Consider the following 22037-nt stretch of genomic DNA (forward strand, 5'->3'; position numbering starts at 1 on the left):
ACTGTTGGCCTAGTGCCCGCGTTCACCCTCTTTGTTACTCCTGACCGTAATATTAATACAAGGAATAACGAAGTACAAACTGCACTATAAACTTTCTCCCATGCCCATCTTGCGTCAAAAGATATTTTCTGGGACAGGTCTGGTGCCATCCCAGGTCCCTCAGCCTCAAAGAAGAGATGTTCAGGGATTTTGAGAATAGCAACTCAGCAAAGTGAAGGAGATAAAAGCATGATCAGCAAGTGGTCATGCTGGAAATGGAAGGGGAAAAAAAAAAAAAGAGACCTAATACACACATAAGTTTAAAGGGTAGAAAAAAAAGATTAGAAGGATCAGCAGGGAAAAAACATCACTTCAAAACCAAGCAGATTTAAACAGGGAATCATGGAAACAGAAATACACAAAAAGTATTTACAGGTAACATTGTGCTTTTATGGGAAGATGGGACTGATTGTATTCAGGATGTAGAGAAGATAAAAGCTCAGCCAGTGTGGGTTACGTAAAACCATCTCTATTAGATGCTGCTTCCAGGAAGACACTTGATTTTAGAGCAGCTCAACACAAAAGGGTTTATAGAGGTCCCTTTGCTCCTCCGAGTTGCTAGGGGAAGAAAGCGAGGGTGTCCCTTCCACCCACACAGCCAGAGCCTGCCAAGAGCACCCCAGCGCCGCGAGGCCCAGGGCTCCAGCAGACCCTGCTCGCAGCAGTGGGAGCAGGACCAGCTCTGCGGGACAGAGCACTTACCCCACCTGAAGAGCTGAGCATGGGAAACTCAAATCATGGATGACCCTAAGGCAGCAGCCAGGAGGTATAAGAGGGGAGGGCTGGAGGGAGTAATCTGGAGCTGCGCCTAGGGCTGCCATCACACCGCTGACAAGCTGTAACATGTCTCTAACAGCCCTTTGCAAACAGATCTGGTATCTACCATGAAAAATCACAAGGTTCATAAAAGCAAAAGAGCAAACAAAAAAGAAACGCAGCGCCTGAATTCATCCAGGCAAGACACAGAATCCACCAGAGTTGCTCCTTGGAGAGTCAGAGTATCTTTGTGTATTTCCCAGAACTAATTTCCTACCCCAAAAATCAGAAATAAAACAACTGGCATGATGTAAGGACTCCTCTGAAGACAGAGATAGGCACCCCTGAGTTATTACCAGAGTGATCAAGGCCACGTGGCAGTTGTCACACAGACCTTTTAAGGGGCTGTAAATAGATTTTACAGGGGGCAAAAGGATTGTTCGTAGAGGCTGGCACTGATGTCTCGGACACTGTTCATCTAGGTGTGCTCTGCACCACGGCAAACAGCAAAGCCCCTTCTGCTGATAGACCTGACTGGCTACAGAATGTAACTGGAAAAGCATTGTTACAGAAGGAAGGGGCACATTTAAAGTGTTTCCTAAAAGAAAACAAGAGAAAATGAAAACCAGGAGGGAAGGTGGAAAGCAGTGGGTTAGTGTGCTTCCCCAAGATGACAACAGGAGATCAACACTGGGACTGCTACAGAGCCCCGCTGCAGGAAGGAGGAAGCCGTAACCACGCCTTGTAATGCAAAATATGGTAACAAAAACGTTATGAAAAGGTGCCCAGAAATTAAGCCTTGCAGCCAAAGTACCTTCACATTCAAGCTCAAGAACAGTTAACTCTCTCCTAACCCCGTCCTCCCCTGCTCAGCAACGCACGGGGAGCCACTGCCACCTGGGCTACGGCAGGGGGGAGTTTGCACATTGCAGCTGCAGCAGGGCATCAGCAGAGATACTGGCACGACGGATCAGTGCAAACCCTGCCCACTTGTCCCAGTGCTCGACAGGAACAGCCTGAGCCAGTGGATGCTCCCCCAGACATCGCGCTCTCTAGCAATAGTCTTCTAGCCGTGCCCAGCAAAACAGAGGGAGCTGAGGGAGCAGAGCCAAGCAGAGGCAGGTCTTTTATGATAGAGCTTTCAGATGCCAAAGGAGAACATGGTGATGATCCCCTGCATTGCTGGCCAGACAATGCTGCCTGCAGCTGGCTAGAGAAATCCTATAATCCTCGGTGGGGAGCTCCTAAGACAGGTATCCACCCCCAGGACTGAGCCACACACTTTCTCTTTTTACCAGTGCTGGATTCTTCTCCAGAAGAATTGGGTGCAACCCCAAAGAAAAACTCCAGTGATACCAGCATGAGGGTTGTATCTGCAGAGTTCATGCGTCCCCATTCATTCAGTTGAGCTAAATGGATGAAGCTTTCTTAATCTTCCCCAATTTTTTTCAGATCTTGATTTATCCTTGTAGCCCTCTTGTGGGAACATCCAAATTCTCAGTAGCTTCTACGAAGCAGACATCACTGTTCGATTCATCAGACCAAGAATGACCCACATACAGAGTGATATCACCAAGTCACCTCTATTCAGTGCTCCCCTGATCACACGCTTTAAAGTTGCGGTTTTCTTGACTACAGCTTTGCACTGGCAGTTACTCACTTAGTTTTCACAGAGACCAGAGCAAGAGGAGAACATGATTAAGAGTAATCCAGTTACGTTAATGCTTTGTACATTAGCATCTCAGTCAGCTGAGCCCCAGTCTAAAAAGGGAAGCAGCCTAGGCTTTGAGGTAGGTGCACATACGCAGGCATGGCACTTGATGGCCATGAACTTCCCAGGTCAGGGAAACTTTACCGCCCTTCAGTGACACACCAGAGCCTTTGAGTCATTGCTTTCCATGCTACAGCCCTAACTCTCTAAGCATCACCTGCTCCTGGATTTTTACTTCTGCATGCATCCACATTATATGCATGTTCTCCAAGACTTCTGAGCAGTCTTTTAGCCCACAGTGCATTTACCCTCTTTTACCACCTCACACATTTTTTTCTGCCAAGATTATCGGCAAAGAATTTATGCACTCAGGAAGGAGTTTATACGCTCAGCTAGACTTTGATACAGATACACCACCACATTTGCCAAAAGGAGATCCATGGTGAAGGCTTCAGCTGTCAACCTTGAACCTCACCTTGGCTTAACTGAATCAAATATTCTTCTAATGTGAACACCAGGGGAGAACAGGCACTGAAGACCTCAAGGGGTCACACACCTATCCTTGAACACTAGCATAAGCACTGGCTGTGCAGATGGGGAAATGGTGTGAAAAATGAGGAAGAGAAGGATATTAAGAGGCAGTGAAGAAGAAGGGACAGAGTAAGTGGGACTAGTGTGGTGGAGGGAGAAGGTAAGTGAAAGTTTCTGGTATTTGCACCCAAATGAAAGTGTCTAAGAAAGGCTGAAAACAAGGTCTTGAAACATCCGTGCCAAGGAGTAGATTTTGGTCAACCCACTGTGCTGGCCAAACCTCAGCCACCCACTGAAACAGGGACCTGCCAACCCCATCCCAGGCCAGGAGTGCCGGGAACTTGCAGCACACCACTTGGATGAGAGAGGAAAGCCTCTTGACCTGCAGAGAAGAGCATAAGAAGACAAGGCATGCTGGGCCATGTCCTCCAGACTCCTGGCAGAGCTGGGCACTTTCAGAGTTCAAAGGAGGACCATCCTGATCTGCAGACCCTGCCAGGATGGCAGAGAAGATTGCTGAGAAGGGGGTGAGCATGGCCCACGCTGTGAAGGTACTGCAGGGCTTTGGAAAGTTGCCTCCAGGTACGTTAGAGATGGACCGAAGAGGACAAAGCCCACGTTCAATACCTCGTGCACAACCGCCTGCATCACGCTGGTTCCTCTGGCACTCCACAGGCTGGAGAGATTTCGGAAGACCGTAAAAGCGGGAATTGCAACAAAGTCTAGACAGGATGTGATTAAGGCCTGAATAAGGATTGCCCCAGAGGTAAGGTCAGGGAAAGGACAGATCCTGGCAGGCCTCCAGAGACATAGGTTGACTCCTTCAGGAGATGGGAGAGAGTATGCTCAGTGACAAGGATGCAGTGCCTGACGTGGAAAGATTCTGTTTGGTTTTGGTTTTGAGATGAAACAGGACCTCCATCTCCAGCCCCTGCACATGGGCTCTCCTCTCTCGAGCCACTTAGCCAAAGCAGAATAACGTACAGAAAACAGTCCTGCAAACCACAGGAGCAAGTCCAGTTTGAGAGAGGCTGGGTGGGAAGAGCAGTGGGAAAATGGAAAAGCACACGGAGCAATGAAGAAAGGACAGATGAGAAACAAGACGGCCTCTGTTCGGGCAGCAGAGAAGGCTGAAAGGGAGCCAGCTCAAGTCCAGCAAAAAGAGAAGTCGGAGCCCTTCTGTACCAGGGGAAACCCAATTGTGTCTGGGCCATTTTAGGTCTAGCCAGCTTCGGAAGTTTGGTTTCCCTTATCTCACAACCCGTCAGGACCAAAGCAGACACCCTCACTCTGCTGGAGACAGGGAGTCTGTGGCTTTCCAGAGACCTGCACTGATCCCTTGAAGCTCTTCAAAGCCTGCCATGACCCCATGACACCCTGCAAGACATGAGAGAGCCCTTCCCCAGGGACATGGCTGATGTCCTGGAGTTGCTACCTACAACTGCCAGCTCCCGGCAATACGGGGCTCAGCACCACACCTGGGTTCACATCAAGGGAAAGACTCCTGCCTTCCAAAGCAGACACTGCCACATGCTCGTTCCCATTCTCTGCTTCTATTTTTTTTCACTACGCTTACTCACAACCTCTTGCCTTGCCCCTCTGCCAGACTTACACAGACATCACGGCCTCAAGGCACCATCATTCTCAAACGCTGTCTCACGTTCCTGGCCGGCGTACAGCATCCTGCCTTTTCCTGGCAGCAGCTCCAACTGGGAAATCCTCTTCCAGTCTCATGCTCATCCTTAGGGCATCATAAGCAGAGTCCTCTCCCTGAGACACCCTCCTTCTGGTCCTGCCCACAGCTGGGTCTCTGAAATGGCTAACGTGGCCATTTGGAGAGAGAGCTGCCCACCTCCTCCAAACACACTCCTCCTGAGGCTCTCCATCATCTAAATATGAACGCTCCCATACACGCGTTCCACTCAGGCTGCAAATGGCATTAGTTAGTCATAATTATTCCACATTTGACTGCTACTGCAGACCTCCGAGTCTGACCTGAAAGCAAGCACCACCAAACCCTGACTTCAGGCTGGTCACCATATTTCCAAGCCATTGCAGCACAGCTGTGCTACACAGCCGTGCGTTTACCTGATTTTCATTCATGCAGGTACCCAGAAAACCCTGAGCAGCAAAGAACAGCAGGACAGACAGGGGAAGAGTTTTATTTACAAATCGCTGACAAGTTTCCTAATGGATCATGAAATTTTTCATGTACTTTGCAGAAAGAAGAAAAAAAATTGTGACTCAATTGAAAGCAAAGGATGAATTACAATGTTTAAAACCAGAAAGGGAGAGGAGTCACTTAACATAACACAATCTTGTTCTGTTTTGTACAGGCCAGCAATACGATGTGGCTCTGGGATTCTGCTGTCGGCCACCCAGAAGGTGTTACCCAGAAACTTAAGATTCGTCAAGTAGAAGTTCCTCTATGGCTCTGGGAACGTAACATTTTGTTCACTTCAGCTAAATGAAAATTATTCCATACAGCGGCGAGATTCTCTGAAAATGCCCCAAGAGAAACAACAGTTTCCTTCAGCACTAGTGAGCAATGCATGAGTGGGCTCTCCCAGCTGCTGCTTCCTCTGTCCCAAATTCCAGGGCTTTGCAGACTTTACAGTTGGATGCAAGTGAAGCCAGCAGCAAATGTAATCAACACTTCCAACCTCTGACAGTTTGGATGTTGAAACGTCACATACGCAGGTTCAGCATCTAGCCAAAGCTTAGTTGTTTCCCCAGAGTTTTAACAGCCCTCTGATAACATTGCAGAAAAGAAGGTGAAGTAAGAAAACAGAGAGGAATTTGGACATGTGACCTGTTTCAGGAACTAAATTTCTGAAGACCCCTGTAACAAGTTTTCTGTCTAGTTGTCTAGCCTGGCACAAAATATTCTTAAATTCCCTCTTTCTGAGTGTGCCAGAGGCCTCACTGCCGGGCTGTAACTGGCATGCATTTGCCATGCACGGTTTCTTCTTTGTGAGCATGAAGGAAGACAAGGAAAAAAGTTGATTTCTAGCAGAGAAGAGTTTTGATATTTAGTTTATCACATGATAAACTGACTACAAGTTTTTCCAAGTATCCTATTAATATAAATATTGCACAATAAAACATTTCCCTTCTCAATCTACTACATAAGATTGTGGAAGCACATGTTTAGAAAGCTCAGACAGCACAGAAAGAGTCTTACCTGTATAGTCCTGCTTCTGCTCTCATGAAGAAGCAGCTCCTCTGACAGAAGCAGAGTCCGGGCTGGGTTGCAAAGATCTAGAGGCTACATTTGAAAGGAAAGAAAAAAAAAGAAAAGAAAAGGAAACAAACAGTCAAACCTTCCACTGGAAGTGTGGTTTGCCAGAAAAACTTTCCACCCACCAAACCCACTTTGTCTTCACTTTAAGCTGTAACTCAGAGAGAAGCCACCCCACACTGTGCTCGAAAGGACAGAAAGTCTGTGGTCCAGCTACAGAATAAAAAGAAAGCATTACACTTAACACCTACGTCAGGCCCATCTATAAAAAGACAATCAGCCGCTTGCCTCTGTACGTTAACTGTTCTGCACCGTGCAAGCTTGGTTACGGGCGCTTTTTAGCAGGAAACACAACCACAACAGTGGCACGTTAGGTTCTCATGTCCCTCAGATGAGAATATTTGCTGCGTGATTTTATGGATTACTCTTGCAGTCAGGTAAAGCGACTTTAAGAGGCTGCCCTTTCTCACGCCATGCACCACGCGCAGCTCCCCAGTCAGCATCTTCTCTGCTAAAGGCTGGAGGAGAACAGGACAGGTTCAGTTGTCCTGACTGCAGAACAAACCCTGCAAAACCAGCCCAGCACTAGAGGGTAGCTGCACAGGGGTCTTGTGGTATGAGATGGGGTGAAGCATAAAACCCAGTTCCTGAAGTGGCAGAAACACCCCAGAGTCAATCCAAGACACAAGTTTTGGGAGTAAAGAGACAGAAGTGCCAGCTGTGTTCCTACCAGATGAAGGTATTCACCAGTAATGTGCTTAAATATACTGGATCAGAAGAGGTTTTCTGAGGTTCTTGCCATATGAAGGACAAAATGGAAGGCACAGAGGTAGTTAGAGCTATTACCACCAAATTCAGGGCTAAATTTTAAGAAAATCATTTATGGAACTGGGGAGTGAGAACATCCTCTGTCAAGAGGCTCTGTCAAGTCATTATTGCTCTGGATCCTTGTTCATGATTTTACTGCTGGCCACCAGCTATACTAAAAATACCTTTGTTTGCACACTATAATTAAGAGCACAAAGAGCCCACAGGAAGAAACCACACTGATCTTCAAGTATGTGAAGTTGGTTGCTGAAGCCCAGAAGCTAGGATAATTTCTCCTGACCCAAGCAAGCAACCAAGGACGAGAGTTGAAAACTAAAAAGGAAAAAAACTCCAACAGAGAATCTTTTCAGCAGGACATAATTCCCTCTGAGAGGGTACCCGGCACTGTGCTGAGTACAGCCAGCTGCAGAGGAGAGAGCTGAGGATGACAGGGATCCGCGCATTCCTGGTACATACTGCTGGGAAATACAACCACCACGCATGGCAGTCTGGACCTGACCTACAGCAGCAAGCTCTGATACAACCCGCTGTGCCGGGCACCAATTGCATTAGATCCCCCACATCTCGCTTCCAGCCTCTCTTACCTGCACGAAGACGGGGAACACCAGCACTTTGGGAGCCAGAGTCACATACGTGCCGTAGCTGGAGTGCGGGATGTGTGGCCTCACTATGGTACAGTTCTGGTAGTTCCCGTAGCTCTTCATTGTCTGCACGGTCTTCATCAGCCTGGATTTTCTCCCAGACCCCATGTGTGATTTCCCTTTACATGCATTTCCTGCACCGACAGAGGAAGCAGAAAGAAACACAGAATCAGAAGAGAGGTCCTGCAGAGCTGCTGCATGCTGCTGGCTCTGCTCCTGCTCTCACAGCCTGGAGGAGGGCACGTAAAGCCTAAGGGGAAGAGCTGGAGCTGAAAGCTGCAGGGACATTCGTCACTCTGCTGTCAAAGTTTCCCAGGGATTCATGAAATAACAGCACTGACTTCATTTTTCCTAATGCAAAATGAGATGTCCCTTGACATTTCTGCTCAATGAAGAGCTACTCACTTGCTGAACCAAGGACTCAACCAGATCACACCAGCAGCACAAGCACATCTACGTTCGTGCAAACGAAAACCCAAGAAGTCACAGCAAGCTCAGCTGCAGGCCAGCACATCTGTCTCTGGGTGTATGCTGCCTTCTGAACGGTACTTTGGAGGAAGAGATGTGGTACTATTATACACACCTCCCTGTGCAGTACTAAAAGTATAAAATAAGAAATACAGAACAACCCCAAACTTAACTTTAAATGGTCATTCTTGAATCACTGGAGCACCAAGGAGGTTCCCACCATCGGGGAATACCTGCCTGCACCACTGAACCCTTCCCTCTCCAGGGAGGAGAAAGCCATCTGGGACTAACTTGGGGTGGGAGGAAAAAAAAAAACCAAAAAACCAACAAACCACCACTGGAAATTTAAACCTTGGGACATTTCTATTCACACAAGTCCTGCTAGTTCTGGATTCTGGGCATGGGAGTTAATAAAGTGCAGGAATTTCACGTCACGGGGCACTGGGTGGCAGGTCAATCACCTCCAATCTTAGTATCTTCTAACAACTGTGTCAGAGAAAGGGACAGAAGTGATAAACACATTCATACGCACAGGATCAATCCATGCCTTTCCAAATCGCTCCCAGGGATGTGATGGTTACCCAGACATGGGGGTGTATTTATAAAGGATGACCTAATTTTGCATGAGGCTGGCACATCATCCACTGTTTTTCAGCATTACATTTCAGTACTGGAAAAAGTCCAAGCAGCCTGACTGTTTTTTTGCTCTGTCTCTCTTCATCGCAGAAAGCCATTATCCTTGTTCAAAGGAGCGATGACGCAGAAGCTTTCCTTTGCAGCCTCTCACCTCAGCTGGTTGAGCAGAGCTATAACTTTTCCCAACAAGCCAACACCAGCTACCGTGGCCGCTCCACACCTGCCAGTCCGCATCACTAGAGGCCAGGGGACATTAGGTGGTATGTCAAACTAGTCCCGGAATCTCTGATGTAATTTATAATCTTGTGATTAAAAGCATTATTGATAAATTATTAACAATTATCATTGTTCCCCGCTAGCTGCTGCGTGGGTGAGTCCTTCCTTCCCCTAATGCTGGGCAATTGCTGCTATAGAGGATCTCTCAGCCCTTTCCTCCCAGCCCAGAGGAATGTCTTTGAATACATCCAGCGAGCTCCCATCAGCATTCTGTCTCGCGAGCACAGGCGCAGGATGTGGGGTGCTCTGAGGATGCTCTGCCTGGACAGAAACTGCCATTTTCTCAGCACCAGTGCACAGAGGTGAGAACATCAGAGCGCTGGGAGCCAGCGCCTGCACACCATCAGCAGCGAGATGGTTTGGTGGGTGATACACTGGAGGCAGCAGAGCTAAGGACAGCTTTACGCATCCTCCTCCCCAGACCCATCATCACCTGGAGCCAGGATGAAAACAACACACGGGACCAGAACCAGAGAGGAGCTGCCGAGCTGCTGCCCGCTGGGCTGCTCTGCTCTCAGGAGTGCTGGGAGAGCACGGCTGCCAAGTGGGGAGCAGCTCTGAAATATTTCCCATTAACGACGTTAATCCATTAGGCCCAAGGGTTCTCCATGTGTTCTCCAATGACCCCGGTTTTGGCCACCCTTGATGTCCCCAGGCCCACGGCGCACACCTCTCCTGCCACACACAGACTCCCATCACAGCAGCAGGACATACCACGCTGGGGATGGAAGGCAAGACAGGTTCATGGTCCCAAGAGCCCTGAACCCCAGACCATGCCCCACTGCGCACCAGCAGCCTGCGCTCTGTCTCAACACTTGCAGGCAACAGCTCTAACTGGAACTGTATACGTCTCTAACCAACAACTCCTTCTTCAAAAGAAGCCCCACTGAAAGACTGAAGTATTTTCTCCCTCCCCGCTGAAGCTGATGAACCAAACCAGCGGGTCCAGCTGGCAGACCTCTCCACTTGGATTTTAACATATCCAGGTGAGAAACTGAGCATCAGCCCAGAGTCCTCTCCCACAGCAATCTCAGGAACATGTATGAGCGAACCCTCCTGCAGCCCCCTGCTAGAGGGGTGTCCCAGCAGAGCCCCCCCCAGCCCCACGGCCACCACAGCAGCTTTCAGCGCAGTGGCTTCTGCCTTTGCGCTGTAACAGATACCCATAACCTTCCCAAGCAGAAACGTGCCAAAACACTTCTGAACATGGCTCAGAGCAGATAAGGTCTCGTCCAAAGCAAATACCCGAACCTACCCAACATTACATATTCCATTAAGTATTAGGAAATAGCGCATTTACTTTCAGATAAACGCCAGCAGAGCCAGACCGTGCTGCTGGCAATCCAGACCTGATGTTTACTGCTTGCTTTAACAGCCTGCCTTTGCAGGGGGTGGCCCTCGTGACCTAAGGTTGTTTCCACCTCTAAGTGCAATAATCCTGACATTTTCTCTTTTCCCTTTTTCATGGTTGCACTGCCAGATAAAAATCAAAGCACGAGAGACAGTTCAACACAGGACAGATACAATCTGTCTGTGCTGTTCAGGATCTGCTTTTCCTCTTATCCCTAAATCACCTCATTTTATCAGAGGAATTCATCACCTGCACAAGTCCTGTTTTCTGCACACTGGCACAGAAACGCATCCAGCCTGCCCAAAGCATCAGCTCCTGTCACTGTGTGACTGGTGGCCAGCTCCGCACCACCACGCTTAATCGCTGCTCAGGTTAATGACTGCATTCTGCCCTCTGAAGACTTAACATTAAATAAACTGAAAACAATCACTAAAAATTGTTATGGAAAGAAGCCTGAGTCTTTCAAATTCCACCCTGCTGTAAAAGCAAGTCCCCACGGTCCAGTTTATCTTTTCACAGGATCCACAAAGAGCAGGAAAGAGTTGCAGTTATCCACAGCATAAAACATCCCCTGCAGTTGAGCTGCAGAACCAAAGCACAGGGGCCTCAGACCCACGCTGCTCCCTCCTGCTCGCTGGCATCCCCACCACGGCTGGGCCAGCCCCACCCTTTGCCTCCATGGACACTGCCCTGCCTTTACAGGCAGCACAATTTTTTTTTAGCTGGGAATTGTGCTGATAGCTGTGCCTGCACCAGGGAGCAACTGACAAGTTGGACGTTCCTGCAAGACCATGCCTAGGAGGTCAGCTCTGCTACGGACACACAGCTCATCCAAGGGGCATCCTAACAGACCAGGGTGTGAGTGTGGCCTCCCAAAGCTCATGAATGAACAAAGTGGTAAGAGGCAGTTCTGCATGGAGCTGGGCGTGCTGAAAACTGAAACTGCAAGTTCAACAGCACCCAGTGAACACCCTGGGGAGTATCTCCAGGTCTCAGTGTTCTTGGGTTGTTTCTGTCCCCAGTTTCCCACTGGAAATGACAGTCGCCTGTTGGTATCTAGTTTGGGGGACCTTGTGTTAGTCTCTGCTCCCCCTCTGGCAGCCCAGAATTCACGCACTGCCCCGCTGCACACCTCACCTTCCTGCGAGCCCATCCACACCTGGTTCTCCAGGAAGACCAAGCATACCTGTTGCAGAAAATGAGTTTATGCTTCAAAGACATTTTGAGGAGAGCTGGTCCAGAGGCTGCCAGAGCCCTTGTAGCAGCCCAGGACTTGAGTATTCCCCAAACCTGGCACTTCAACCTGCACTAGTGCCTGTACAAATCCGAGTCATGGCCATCCTTACTCCCTTAGTAATAAAATAAAACAAAACTCAAAGCAGGGGCCACGGTATTAGCACCCCCAGCAAGGCATCATGCACAAGAAGCTAAACATGTCACAGCAAGGCCCAAGACACATCTGAGGAACCACAACAACAACGCTTAGCACTTCCACACTTCATGCTTTCATCAAGCCCCAGATGGAAAGTCCCTGCCACCAGCCTCCCTTCTTCAGCCACGCTGCAAGCTCCCACAGAGACCTTCTCACCACGAGGCTCATCCAGTGACATTAGCAGTTGTGCTCTCCTCTGGGCTCAGGGGTAGGGTTCTTGCTTTTGCTGGATGCAGAGAGTAGGAAGATTATACCACCCAAAAGCCCCAGGCTTCTACCACTGTCCTCAGAACGTGAGGGACTCCATTGCAGCATTGCAGGGCTAAGGACAAGGATTTGCTAGAAAGACCGTGTTCAGCTCTGCTAGGTGCTCTGAGCAGCATTTTCAGCACATCGGCAACTTACCAACAGTAGCATTGTTGTCTTGATAGACAGGCCTCAGCAGCTGTAAGACACGACCCAGAAAGGACAGCGTCACCTGAAGTAGGCTTGAGATAGACTTCACAACAACCACTGCAAATTTAACATGCCAAACCCAGCAAAGGCAAAGCACTCCAGAGAGGTGAAAATCATTTTCGCCCTTTTGCCAGCAGAAAATGAGAGCAATATAAATTGCACTGTGGTCTACGCAGTGGAAACACTTCCCATACCCTTACCCCTTGAGTGAGCCCCAGGAGGAGACAGCAGGCCATTCACCCCAGCTCTGCATTTCCTCACGGTAAATGTTTTAGAAAAATAGTGAGAGCTCCACCAAAGGACACAGGTCTGGCTTGTAAAAACGGCACATGCTCTGGCAAACATCAAGAGGTGATGCTCAGTAAGGCTGAAGCACGGGCCAAGAGAGGATCCAGCAAGCACAGCCACAGCCACATGCAGTACCTCGAGCGTGGGGCAGGAAAGCAGCCCTACCTGGCTCCCTGGGTTCAAAGGCGCCAAGATGATGTAGTTCTGGTCTGCAGTGGAGGGGACCCGGGACAAGGGTGGCATGGTGTTCTGGCTCCGCTTGCCGATCTCCGTGTACCTCTCCCAGCCGTTCAGCACCAGCCCATCGCTCCCATCATACAGTACGTGGCAGCTCCGGCGCTGCTCGGGCCGCGGAGGCATGGTGCTGTTCTTTTCACGCTTGTTGGGTGGTGACTGGAGGTCGTAGGCGGACTTGCAGGATGATCTGCGGATCATGCCTTCGTGTCCTGACTTGACCTGCGGCACGAGCCTCCAGACCAGTAGTATGATCTCAGTGGGACAGTTCCTGAAAGAGATGGCATGGGGCAAGTCAGAGATGGAGCAGCAGGGAATGAGGCACCCCGCATTGTTCAGACAGCCAGGAGCCCTGCAGTCTTTCCTCCCTCTAACACCTCTGCCCCTGTCCTCCTCTCCCCAGCCCCTGAATCCTTTCTTCTTCTGCTCCAGAGAATCCTTTCCCAGTCATCTTCGCCCCTCAAAGCCTTCCCCTTCCCATAGCCACTCAAAGCTCCCGCTGCCCTGCCCTAGGCTCCCTCAAACCATCTCTTGGGGTGAATACCCACCGGATTTCGTGTGCCAGCTCTACACATTTCCAGTGCTCCACAGACTGCTCGTTCAGCTGCAGCACCGTGTCAAGTTGCTGCAGACCAGCCTTTTCTGCTGGGCCACCTACAGAGAGAAGAGACAAATGCCAGTCACCTGCCGGACAGAGAGCGGGGAGCGTGAGGGGAAGAGAAGCCCTGAGGCTAGAAGACACCCAAAAAACTTCACAGCTTGCACCGCTCACTCCCCCAAACCCAATCTGTTTCCTCTAACACCCACATCTGAAAATTAAGTAGGGCCAGCTAGCCTGGAGCTTCACCTTCCAACATGCACGCACACACACAGCACCTGGGACAAAGCTATAAATGCTCCCTCAGGGCTTTTGCATGAACTTCCCATGTTTCCTGGTGTGCAGTGGGGAGCACCAAGGTACAACAGGTCCACACCAAGGGGCTCTACTCAGGTAACCGAGGGCTCCTGTGATCCCACTCCCCTCTGTGCCCCTCTCTGACACCCCCCGCCCCCCCCCCCCCCCGCCATGGATGCATTCCATAGGTCCCCCAACCAGCCTGACAGTTCTCAGGTTGGAGAAGGAAGAGAACAAAGTCTCTGCAAATTACTGCAACACACTGCCAAAATAGCGACACAGTGCTAACCTAATGGCCTCTGATCTCATTAGAGGCAACAAAGAATTCATTACGTGAAGTTTCTTGGAGGTAACCAGAGTCCTGCAAGGCATGGAAGCTTCTGAATCACAACATGCCCTGGGAAGCAAAAAGGAGCAGAGTCATTCAATCAAAGTAAGAGGGATAAAAGTGATCCGATCTCTTACCGGAGTCCACCGCCTGCACTCGGACTGGGGAGTCGCAGCAGATTGTGAAGCCAAACCCATCGCTTCCTCGAGGGATCGTAATCTGAAGAGAGACACCGGAGTCACCCTGTTAAGTGGGAAAGCAGTCGCTGCGTGTGATCGGTGAGCATCCCCCCTTTCACCCACACACCACCCCACAGCCTTTGGAAATGCAGACACACGGCATTTCTAGAAGCAGTCGCAGAGCCCAAAGGAGCCGTCACTCTGTGAGCCCCACAGACAATGGGTCTCTCCCCTGCTGCAGCCAGAGGCGGGTGGAAAGGGTGCTAAAAAGCAATGCAAAATCGAGCTGAGGACCAACAGAGGAATGCCGCAAAGTAAGTGTTTATTGAGCATACGCAAGTCTCCACTCACGACTTGCCAGTGTAAGAAAAGGTCTGATAAACCATTAGAAAGAAAAACCTGGCAGTCTGGCTCTGACACGGATTTCTAACGCAGCTTCTCTAAGCAAGCCACTTAAACATTTCATTTCCAGTGGGGCAATACTTAAACAGCAGCACTCCTCTGCTCCAGAGGGAGCTGCGAGGATCGGCACGCTCCTGTCTGCAAGGCATCAGTGCTGGAGCGGGCTCTGCATGCATCGCCCCATTAGCTGGGGTGAGTATGTTTTCTCTTGCTGAGTTTGGAGAGGATGGATGCTGTGTTGATTTAGGCTCGTTTTTCTCCTCCTGATTCAAGAAGCATTGAGCTTATTAATAAAGTGATATTTATTTTTTGATGTTGGCTTCCAGCAGCAGCTCAGCATGACAGTTCCTTTAAATACCTGATTATCCCCCAAAACATTTGTCACGATCCCTGTTTTACTGACAGAGAAAAGAAAAGAAAAAACCCAACATCTGACCTGTATTATTTTGAGAACAAACACTCAGAGAGAAGACAAGGAATTCAGCAGAAGCTGCCAAGGAGGGGAACTGGTTCCTCGCTCCTTTACCACGGGAGGGCAAATGCAGCAAGCTTTCACTTCTCTGAACCTTGTCCCTGCTTGATTGCTCAGCATAAAATCAGGCTTCAAAAGAGAAACTGTCTTTCCCTGGCAGGATCAAAAAGTAGGTTCAGCCCCCCTACACTGAGTATTTTTCTCTCTGGAGTTTGTAGATCCCTAAACAGGGGAGGAGGCTGCTTGTGGCTCTGCACCTTTGAACCAACCTTATCTCAAACCAACCAACTAACATCTCAAATACAAAGCATAGGGGATCCAAGTCCCGCAGAAGTGTTACCTCTGGAGCCAGCCCAGCATCTCTCCCACCATGGAGTCTCCACGGTCACTTTCTAACCCAAAGCTTCTTCCACTCCTTCTCCCTGAGCTGGCTGACTCTTGTCCACGACCAACAGAGACACCTTCCCTGTGCCACTAAATAGAAGCTTCTCGATGCTGATGGTTCACTTTCCTCAGCTCCCACCACCATGGCCATTACAGGGAGTTGAACGTCCATTTTTGCCGCTGTGCACAGAACTAAGAAATACAAGCATCTGACATAACTTGGAAGGTGGGTAGCAAGGTGGTGAGAGACTCCAGCACAGCAGAGGCTCACCATACCCATGACTTTGTCAAAAAAATACGGAAGAAATTGTCAAAATAGAGAATTAAGGAGTTCTAAGACACAAATTAGAGCCAGTTGTCATTAATACAAAGCAGAGCAGCATTCCTGCATCAGACAGTCACTACAGCACTGATAAGAAGTGGGCATTTTTAGTTAAGCTGGTTCTTTGTGCAATTCCCACTATACACTGTCCCCCATCACAGCTTTCACATGACATGAAAGATTAGCACAGGACTGCAGAGAAAAGCTGACCAGGAGTCAGGAGCCCCAATCCAGACCACGGAGGGAAAACTATATTCAAAAGTGCTGGAGACTCAACCTGCGCAAGCAAAACCAGCACCCAGCGTTGTACACCGAGCAGGTTCGAGAAAATTTGCACTGGCTTGTACAGAGCACAGGAATCTACTTCTCAAAGCAAGTCGCCGTTGATTGTAACCAGCTTCAGGCAAGACTTGATTCCCAAAAATATTCACATGAAAATAATTTTGAAAAGAAATAGCAGCAGCCTGGCAGAGACTTAGCTGCCTGCTGTGCCTGCCTCTCCTTTAACGAGTGGTAAATTGAGACACCTCACAGCTTAATGCTTTCATCATCGGCGTGCTACCCTCAAGTTACACAGTAAACGCTCCTTCTTTATCCCATTTACGCACTGCAGCAACAGGCAGAGATCAGCCAGAGGCACCTATCTGAAGATGCTTTCCTTATATTCCCAATATTATCATTTACAAATGATAACGATAGCAAATCAACACCCTAGGAACAGCACACACACTGCCCAGAAATGGTAAGAACTCCCACAGACTCATAAACTTAACTGAGACTTGCAGTGACGCGTACGCACATGCTAGTGCACAGAATTTTTTTTTTCCCCAGGAGATACAGACCTGTCTGTATCTCCGTTCCGAGCACACCTTGCAGAGTCCATTGAAACGGTTCATGGCTGGAAAACCCTAAACTCGCCGTTAGCCCATGAAAATCCAGTCCCCCGAAGCAGCCGTAATCCCGATCTCCTTGTATCACACGAGTGTGGAACAAACCACAGTCAAACTGGCATGACCGCCCATGGGAACCCAGCTCCAGAGAAGAATGGCAGGAAGCCACCTTTCACCTCCCCAGCCCCTGTCTGTGCTGTATGCCGCTTTACGATAAGCCAGAGGGCTTCCTGAAAACCCTAACTGACAAGGAAGAGAGAGAGTTTTATATTAAAATTCCTGTCAACTATTTAGTATTCCCTAGTCCCTGCTCTGTTGATGTGGCTTTTGTTCCCGCGGCATTCTTCAGCCGCACGGAGCACTTTGTTATTGCAGTGTTCTCACAAACACTTTGAGGATGTTTAAGCGGCATTTCACAGGCACCGGCTGCGTGAGCTTCACTTCATTAAAAAGACAGCTTGCACTCGTTACACTCGTAAAGGGTAAGAGAGATCTTTTTTAAAAAAAAAAAAGAAAAAAAAAGAAAAAGCAGAGTTTGTTTTTGAAAGCACAGACCGAGAGGATACACATGTCCCAATGCTTTGTGCTCACAGAGTCACGGAGGGGGAAGCAGAGAGGTCAACTGAATTGCACCCATGGTGTAATTTTGGAATTAAAGACAAAGAGAAACTCTTAACCCAGCCAGCAGCAGGGCACAAAGCAGGACTCAGCGAGTCTGCACCGTGCATCCCGACTGCCAGTGCTGTGGCACAACCCCTTGGAGATGGGGTTGCAATGGAGAAGAAAGTACCTTCCACGCTCCTACGTGGGGAAGGAAAAGAGGAAAGGCTCAAGAGAACCCAAACCCCGGGCTCCCCTGCGTGGCAGCTGGGGTGGCAGGGCCAGGGGAGGCTGGGGAGGGAGCGCGAGGAGCCCCAGCATTCCCAGGGGACCCGGCAGCGTGGTGGGGCCGTTGGAGGAGCTTCCCTGGGGCCGCTCGAGGAGCTTCCCTGGGGCCGCTCCAGACGCATTGTCCCAGCCTGCCGCACCGCAGGGCTGGAGCTGGAAGGAGGATCGGTCTTCCTTCCCAGCCACCATCTTTCAAGTCAGTGGCGACTGCCGGAGAGGAAGGGAGGAGAGAGGTGCTGGCTTTGTTTGTCTTGCTCAATACTACGCTTTAAAACAAATAACTGAAAATGCAGCTGAGGGAAGCAGCAAAGCGGAATTCAGCACAGATAAATCACAGGGCCGGCTGAGCCCAATTTCCGATGCAGGCCGCATGTTTGTGTTCCCATTTCCCATCCTTGCCTTCCCTATAAATCACCGAGGCTCCACCATGGGCCTTTCCCTTCCCAGAGCAAACGGCCCTGAAAGGAGGAGGGGACCAGACGCACCCGTCCATGGGGACAGCCAGGGACTGATGTCGTGGGGCAGGCAGCCGGCAGCCCCATCCCCAGTGCTCCCCGTCAATGGCTGGTCCTTTGTCTCTGTGGCAACATACTGGAAAAACAGGAGGTCCCTGTATGGGAATGGGGAGTGAGTGTGGGGTTACTACCCACACCACCCACTTCCACCAATCGGTGCTCGATCAGGATAACTAATTACCTATAAAAGCCCAGGTGTCAATAGGGAGACTGACACAGCTCCCACTTCAGCATCACCCTCACTCATACTCTGTCCCTAGGCTCATTTGAAACCCCTCCATGCAGGCTCCGCTGCCAGCCAGCTCCCAACCCCACGTCTTCACACTGCTGGTGGGTCATAGCCCTGTCATACCTACCTTCAGCTGCTTCATGGTCACAGCATCCTGACTGTCCTGCGATGCACCCTGACTTCCCAGCATCGGCTCTTAAAAAAAATAAAATAATTCAAAAAAAGGTCAGGCCATATCAGCCCGACAGCACACGTCTCCTGACAATCCCTCTCCCCCCATACAGCATCTACACCCTATGTACAAGATCATTACACGTCACGGGCACAGCTCCCCCCGGCTGGGGCAGCCCTGCATGGCAGCAGCTGTGGGGTGGCTGCACATCTGGGACAGGCACTGCTGTCTCACCCTGCCCTGTGCCAGCCTGTCTTCCTCCGCACACCCTGGCAGCACAGCAAGACCAAGGCAGGAGAAAGGGCTGCCCACCATCCTGCACAGACCCCAGGAACCAAACAGAGTCCGGCCATGGGATCAGCCCCAGCCCGAGAGACAGGAATCAGCCCAATGAAAAGCCGAGCAAGAGGGAGAGATGTGGCTGCAATGTTGGGGTCACCACGGAGCCCCAGACAGCCGCAGGTAAGCAGGAGTGAGGATTGAAAGGGAGAGCTCGGTACCTGTGCAGAGCAGACTGAACCAGCCAGCATCTCCCCCACGCCACTCTTTGGGGATCCCAGTGCCCACCGAGCATCAGAGGGCTGAGAAGTGCTCGTGGGGGCATAGGCACCATGGGGCTGCGCCATGCCAGCACAGGCACAGACACAAGGTTGACTCCTCTTCCAAACCTTGCCAACACTCCCTGGGACATCCCAGCGCGGAGACACACCTCTGCTCTGCTTCAGCCGACGCGTGGCCACCTTCAGGTGCTTGGTCCTGCCCAGGTCCTCCCCAAGGAGATAGTACCAGCCGCTGATCTCCTGGGTGGGAGGAAAGAAGCTGTCTGTGCAGTCTGGTTCCCCATAGCCCTGGAGAGGTCTCATTGCAGGAGCTGCCCCAGGCCAGTATGCAGAGGCTGCCCAGACACGCTCACACACGGAGGCACAGCCTGGAGTCCTCTTAGGATACAACAACAGCTAAAATTCCATCCCCCTCTGCAAGAAGGGACCACACATCACTGAAGTAACAAGCTTCTAGGTTTTTAGAAGGAGACAAGGTGCAGAAAACCAGCCAGTCTCCAGTAAAACTGTCCATATCATGTTTGCAGCAGCCGGCAGTGTCGCATGGAGCACATGGCTCCAGCCCTATCCCCAGAGGAAGGGGTCCATTTAAAAATGAGCGTTTTAAATCCACAATAAGGAAATTGCAGAGAGGGAGAGATATTCCAGCAGCATCATGCAGAGCCCTGGGAACAGGGCCAGCTCATCTCAGCCCCAGCTGATGTCCCAGTTGGACCACATGCCTCAGCATCCTCCTCCCATCCATGTGAGAGTAGGATGCTGTGTGTGGGTGCTCTACACATGGACACTCCCTCCTCTCTGCGTGCCATGACACCTTGTGAAACTCACTGACAAAACCTGGCAAGGAGGGGACATCTTTGGGGAAGCCAAACATGACCAGCGCAGAGGCCCTTCCTGGGGAGAGCTGCAGTTTAGAGCTGCTCTACCAAATTATCTTCACTGTTATAAAAAAGCTGCATCTTACTTGTCCAAATTCCAGAGGAGGCCACACTCATGCTACCTCTTACTCTCTTAGTTTATTGCCACAAATAGCTCCTTTTAAACCTCTTGCTAGGGAGTAAATATCCAGACCTCAGGTGATGTATCAACACTTTCACAAACCCCTTCCAGCTTGCTGAGATACTCTGATGTGCTGACACCAGACCAGGGCTGTCCAGGGATGAAATCCCCAACCACTGGCAGCTCGGATGAAACAATTCTGTGTTTTAGGGAACCAGCAGGAGTCATCTGCAGAAGTAGCCTCGCAGGCTTCTTTAGGAAGGCAAACCCAGCGGATGTGAAGCTGTATTACCAAGCAGCAGCCAGGCTGGGGCAGCAGTACTGAGACCAAATCTGCAGCAGCAGGGACATGGATTCTGGCACAGAGACAATCTGGCAGCACCGCTGCCTCCAGGAACAGCCCGAGACCTCTGCATTTGCCCTCTCCCCACCTCCACCTCAGCTGGTGAAGCCCTGGCTGCTGAGTGCAGAGAATCAGGCAGACTCCTCCTCAGGGGAACGTGTCCCCACCATCGCACCCACCCAGACACGTGTCAGATGCGACACATGCCAGCAGGCTGGGAGATGCTGGCCCCATTTCCTGTCCCCCAGGCAGCATCCGCTGGGCCACCTCTCTGCACCCCCAATTACCGCGATTCTCTTTGTGTCCCTGCAGAAAGGGGTGACGGTCCCCTGTCCTAGGATCCCTCCTCCAACAGCCTCCCCATCCCGGCCTCCAGCAATCACACCAACCGTCTCACAGTGGCCATCCATACTGGGAATGGGACCAGGGAACTCCCCGGGCACCCTCAGAGCATCTTTGTCCCACAGTGGGAGAAACCTGCTCCTGCCCCAAGGGTGCACCGCATCCCACCCACCGACCCGAGTCGGGGCCCAGTCCCACACACTGCTCTCCAGCACAGAGGTACCTTGTCCAGGGTCAGGAGGGACTTCACGCCAAAGCTCATGCAGCCGATCAGTTCGCTCTGTCTGCAGGAGAGCCAGGGATGATCAGCACACACTTGACAAAAACTCCCTGGGGACCAGCTCCCCACATGCAGCCCTTTGCAGGGACCCCACAAACATCCCTGCCCACGCTGGGAGCCAGGCAGTGCCCAGGACGTGCCTCCCTCTCCATGCTTTGAGCAAGCACGGTGTAACCACACGGCTCAGCTGCAGCAGGGGCAAGGAGGAGCCGGGCTGAAGAGTCCTGGTCACCTCCAGCCTACCTGATGCTGGCAGCAGCACAGCCTGAGAGGTGTCAGACCCCTTGTTGCTGGGCCTTCCTCCTCACTGCATTGACCCCAGCGGTAGGGAAGGTCCCCAGCCAGAACCAGGCTCCAGCCCCACTTGGCTGCGGTGCAGCATGAGCAGTTGCAGGAGTTTTAAACGATGGCTACCGAGCAGCAGCAATACGGACAGAGAGCGGCAAGGGCAGGATTTCCTCCTCACCAGCCTGCACGTGGCATGGTGCTCACCAGCACAGGCTGCCCGTGACAATGAGCCCACCAGCAGGTCCCGGTCCCAGCCCCGCTGCTCAGCTCCCCCCACCTCACCAGCCCACAGCCTTGGTGTGGGGCAGCCCTGACGTCAGCGCCAGCCCCTGAGGCCCAGGGCGCTGGAGGAGCTCACGTGGGGTGGCCAAAGCAGATGGCAGGTTCGCTGCCACACCAGCCCCATTTGAAAGAGATCGTATGGCAGGCTGGCAGCCCGGCAGCCCCTTACCTGGAATGTGTCTCTCTGTTCCAGACTGTGACCAGGAGACGTTTCTGCTCATCCTCCTCTTGCACTGGGCTGTAACAAGCAGAGGAGACAGCCCATGAGCACCCATCTTCCCCAGGAGCACCCGGCAAGGGCTGCCCTCGCAACCAGAGACCCCTTGCCCTCCTCAGAGCCAGGTCTTCTCCTCCACGCTCTGCACGGAGCACTGCAGCA

At 51.0% G+C, this 22037-nt stretch overlaps 1 protein-coding gene across 12 annotated transcripts in view; it reads right to left on the reverse strand.

Moving 5' to 3' along the window:
• RGS3 (regulator of G protein signaling 3) overlaps positions 1-22037 on the reverse strand; it is an 84835-nt gene that overhangs the window by 46407 nt on the left and 16391 nt on the right. For 3 of the 12 annotated variants that reach the window (XM_054848554.1, XM_054848556.1, XM_054848557.1), the window contains 10 exons: positions 21828-21896; positions 21032-21092; positions 19274-19364; positions 18520-18587; positions 14249-14354; positions 13437-13542; positions 12820-13159; positions 12316-12355; positions 7691-7881; positions 6222-6305 (listed from right to left, as the gene is read on the reverse strand). In XM_054848554.1, coding sequence (XP_054704529.1) covers positions 6222-6305; positions 7691-7881; positions 12316-12355; positions 12820-13159; positions 13437-13542; positions 14249-14354; positions 18520-18587; positions 19274-19364; positions 21032-21092; positions 21828-21896 — 1156 coding nt within the window. The other 9 variants (XM_054848555.1, XM_054848558.1, XM_054848559.1 and 6 more) reach the window with 9 other exon arrangements.

Source organism: Grus americana, chromosome 20, assembly GCF_028858705.1.
Source record: "Grus americana isolate bGruAme1 chromosome 20, bGruAme1.mat, whole genome shotgun sequence".
Taxonomy (NCBI): domain Eukaryota; kingdom Metazoa; phylum Chordata; class Aves; order Gruiformes; family Gruidae; genus Grus; species Grus americana.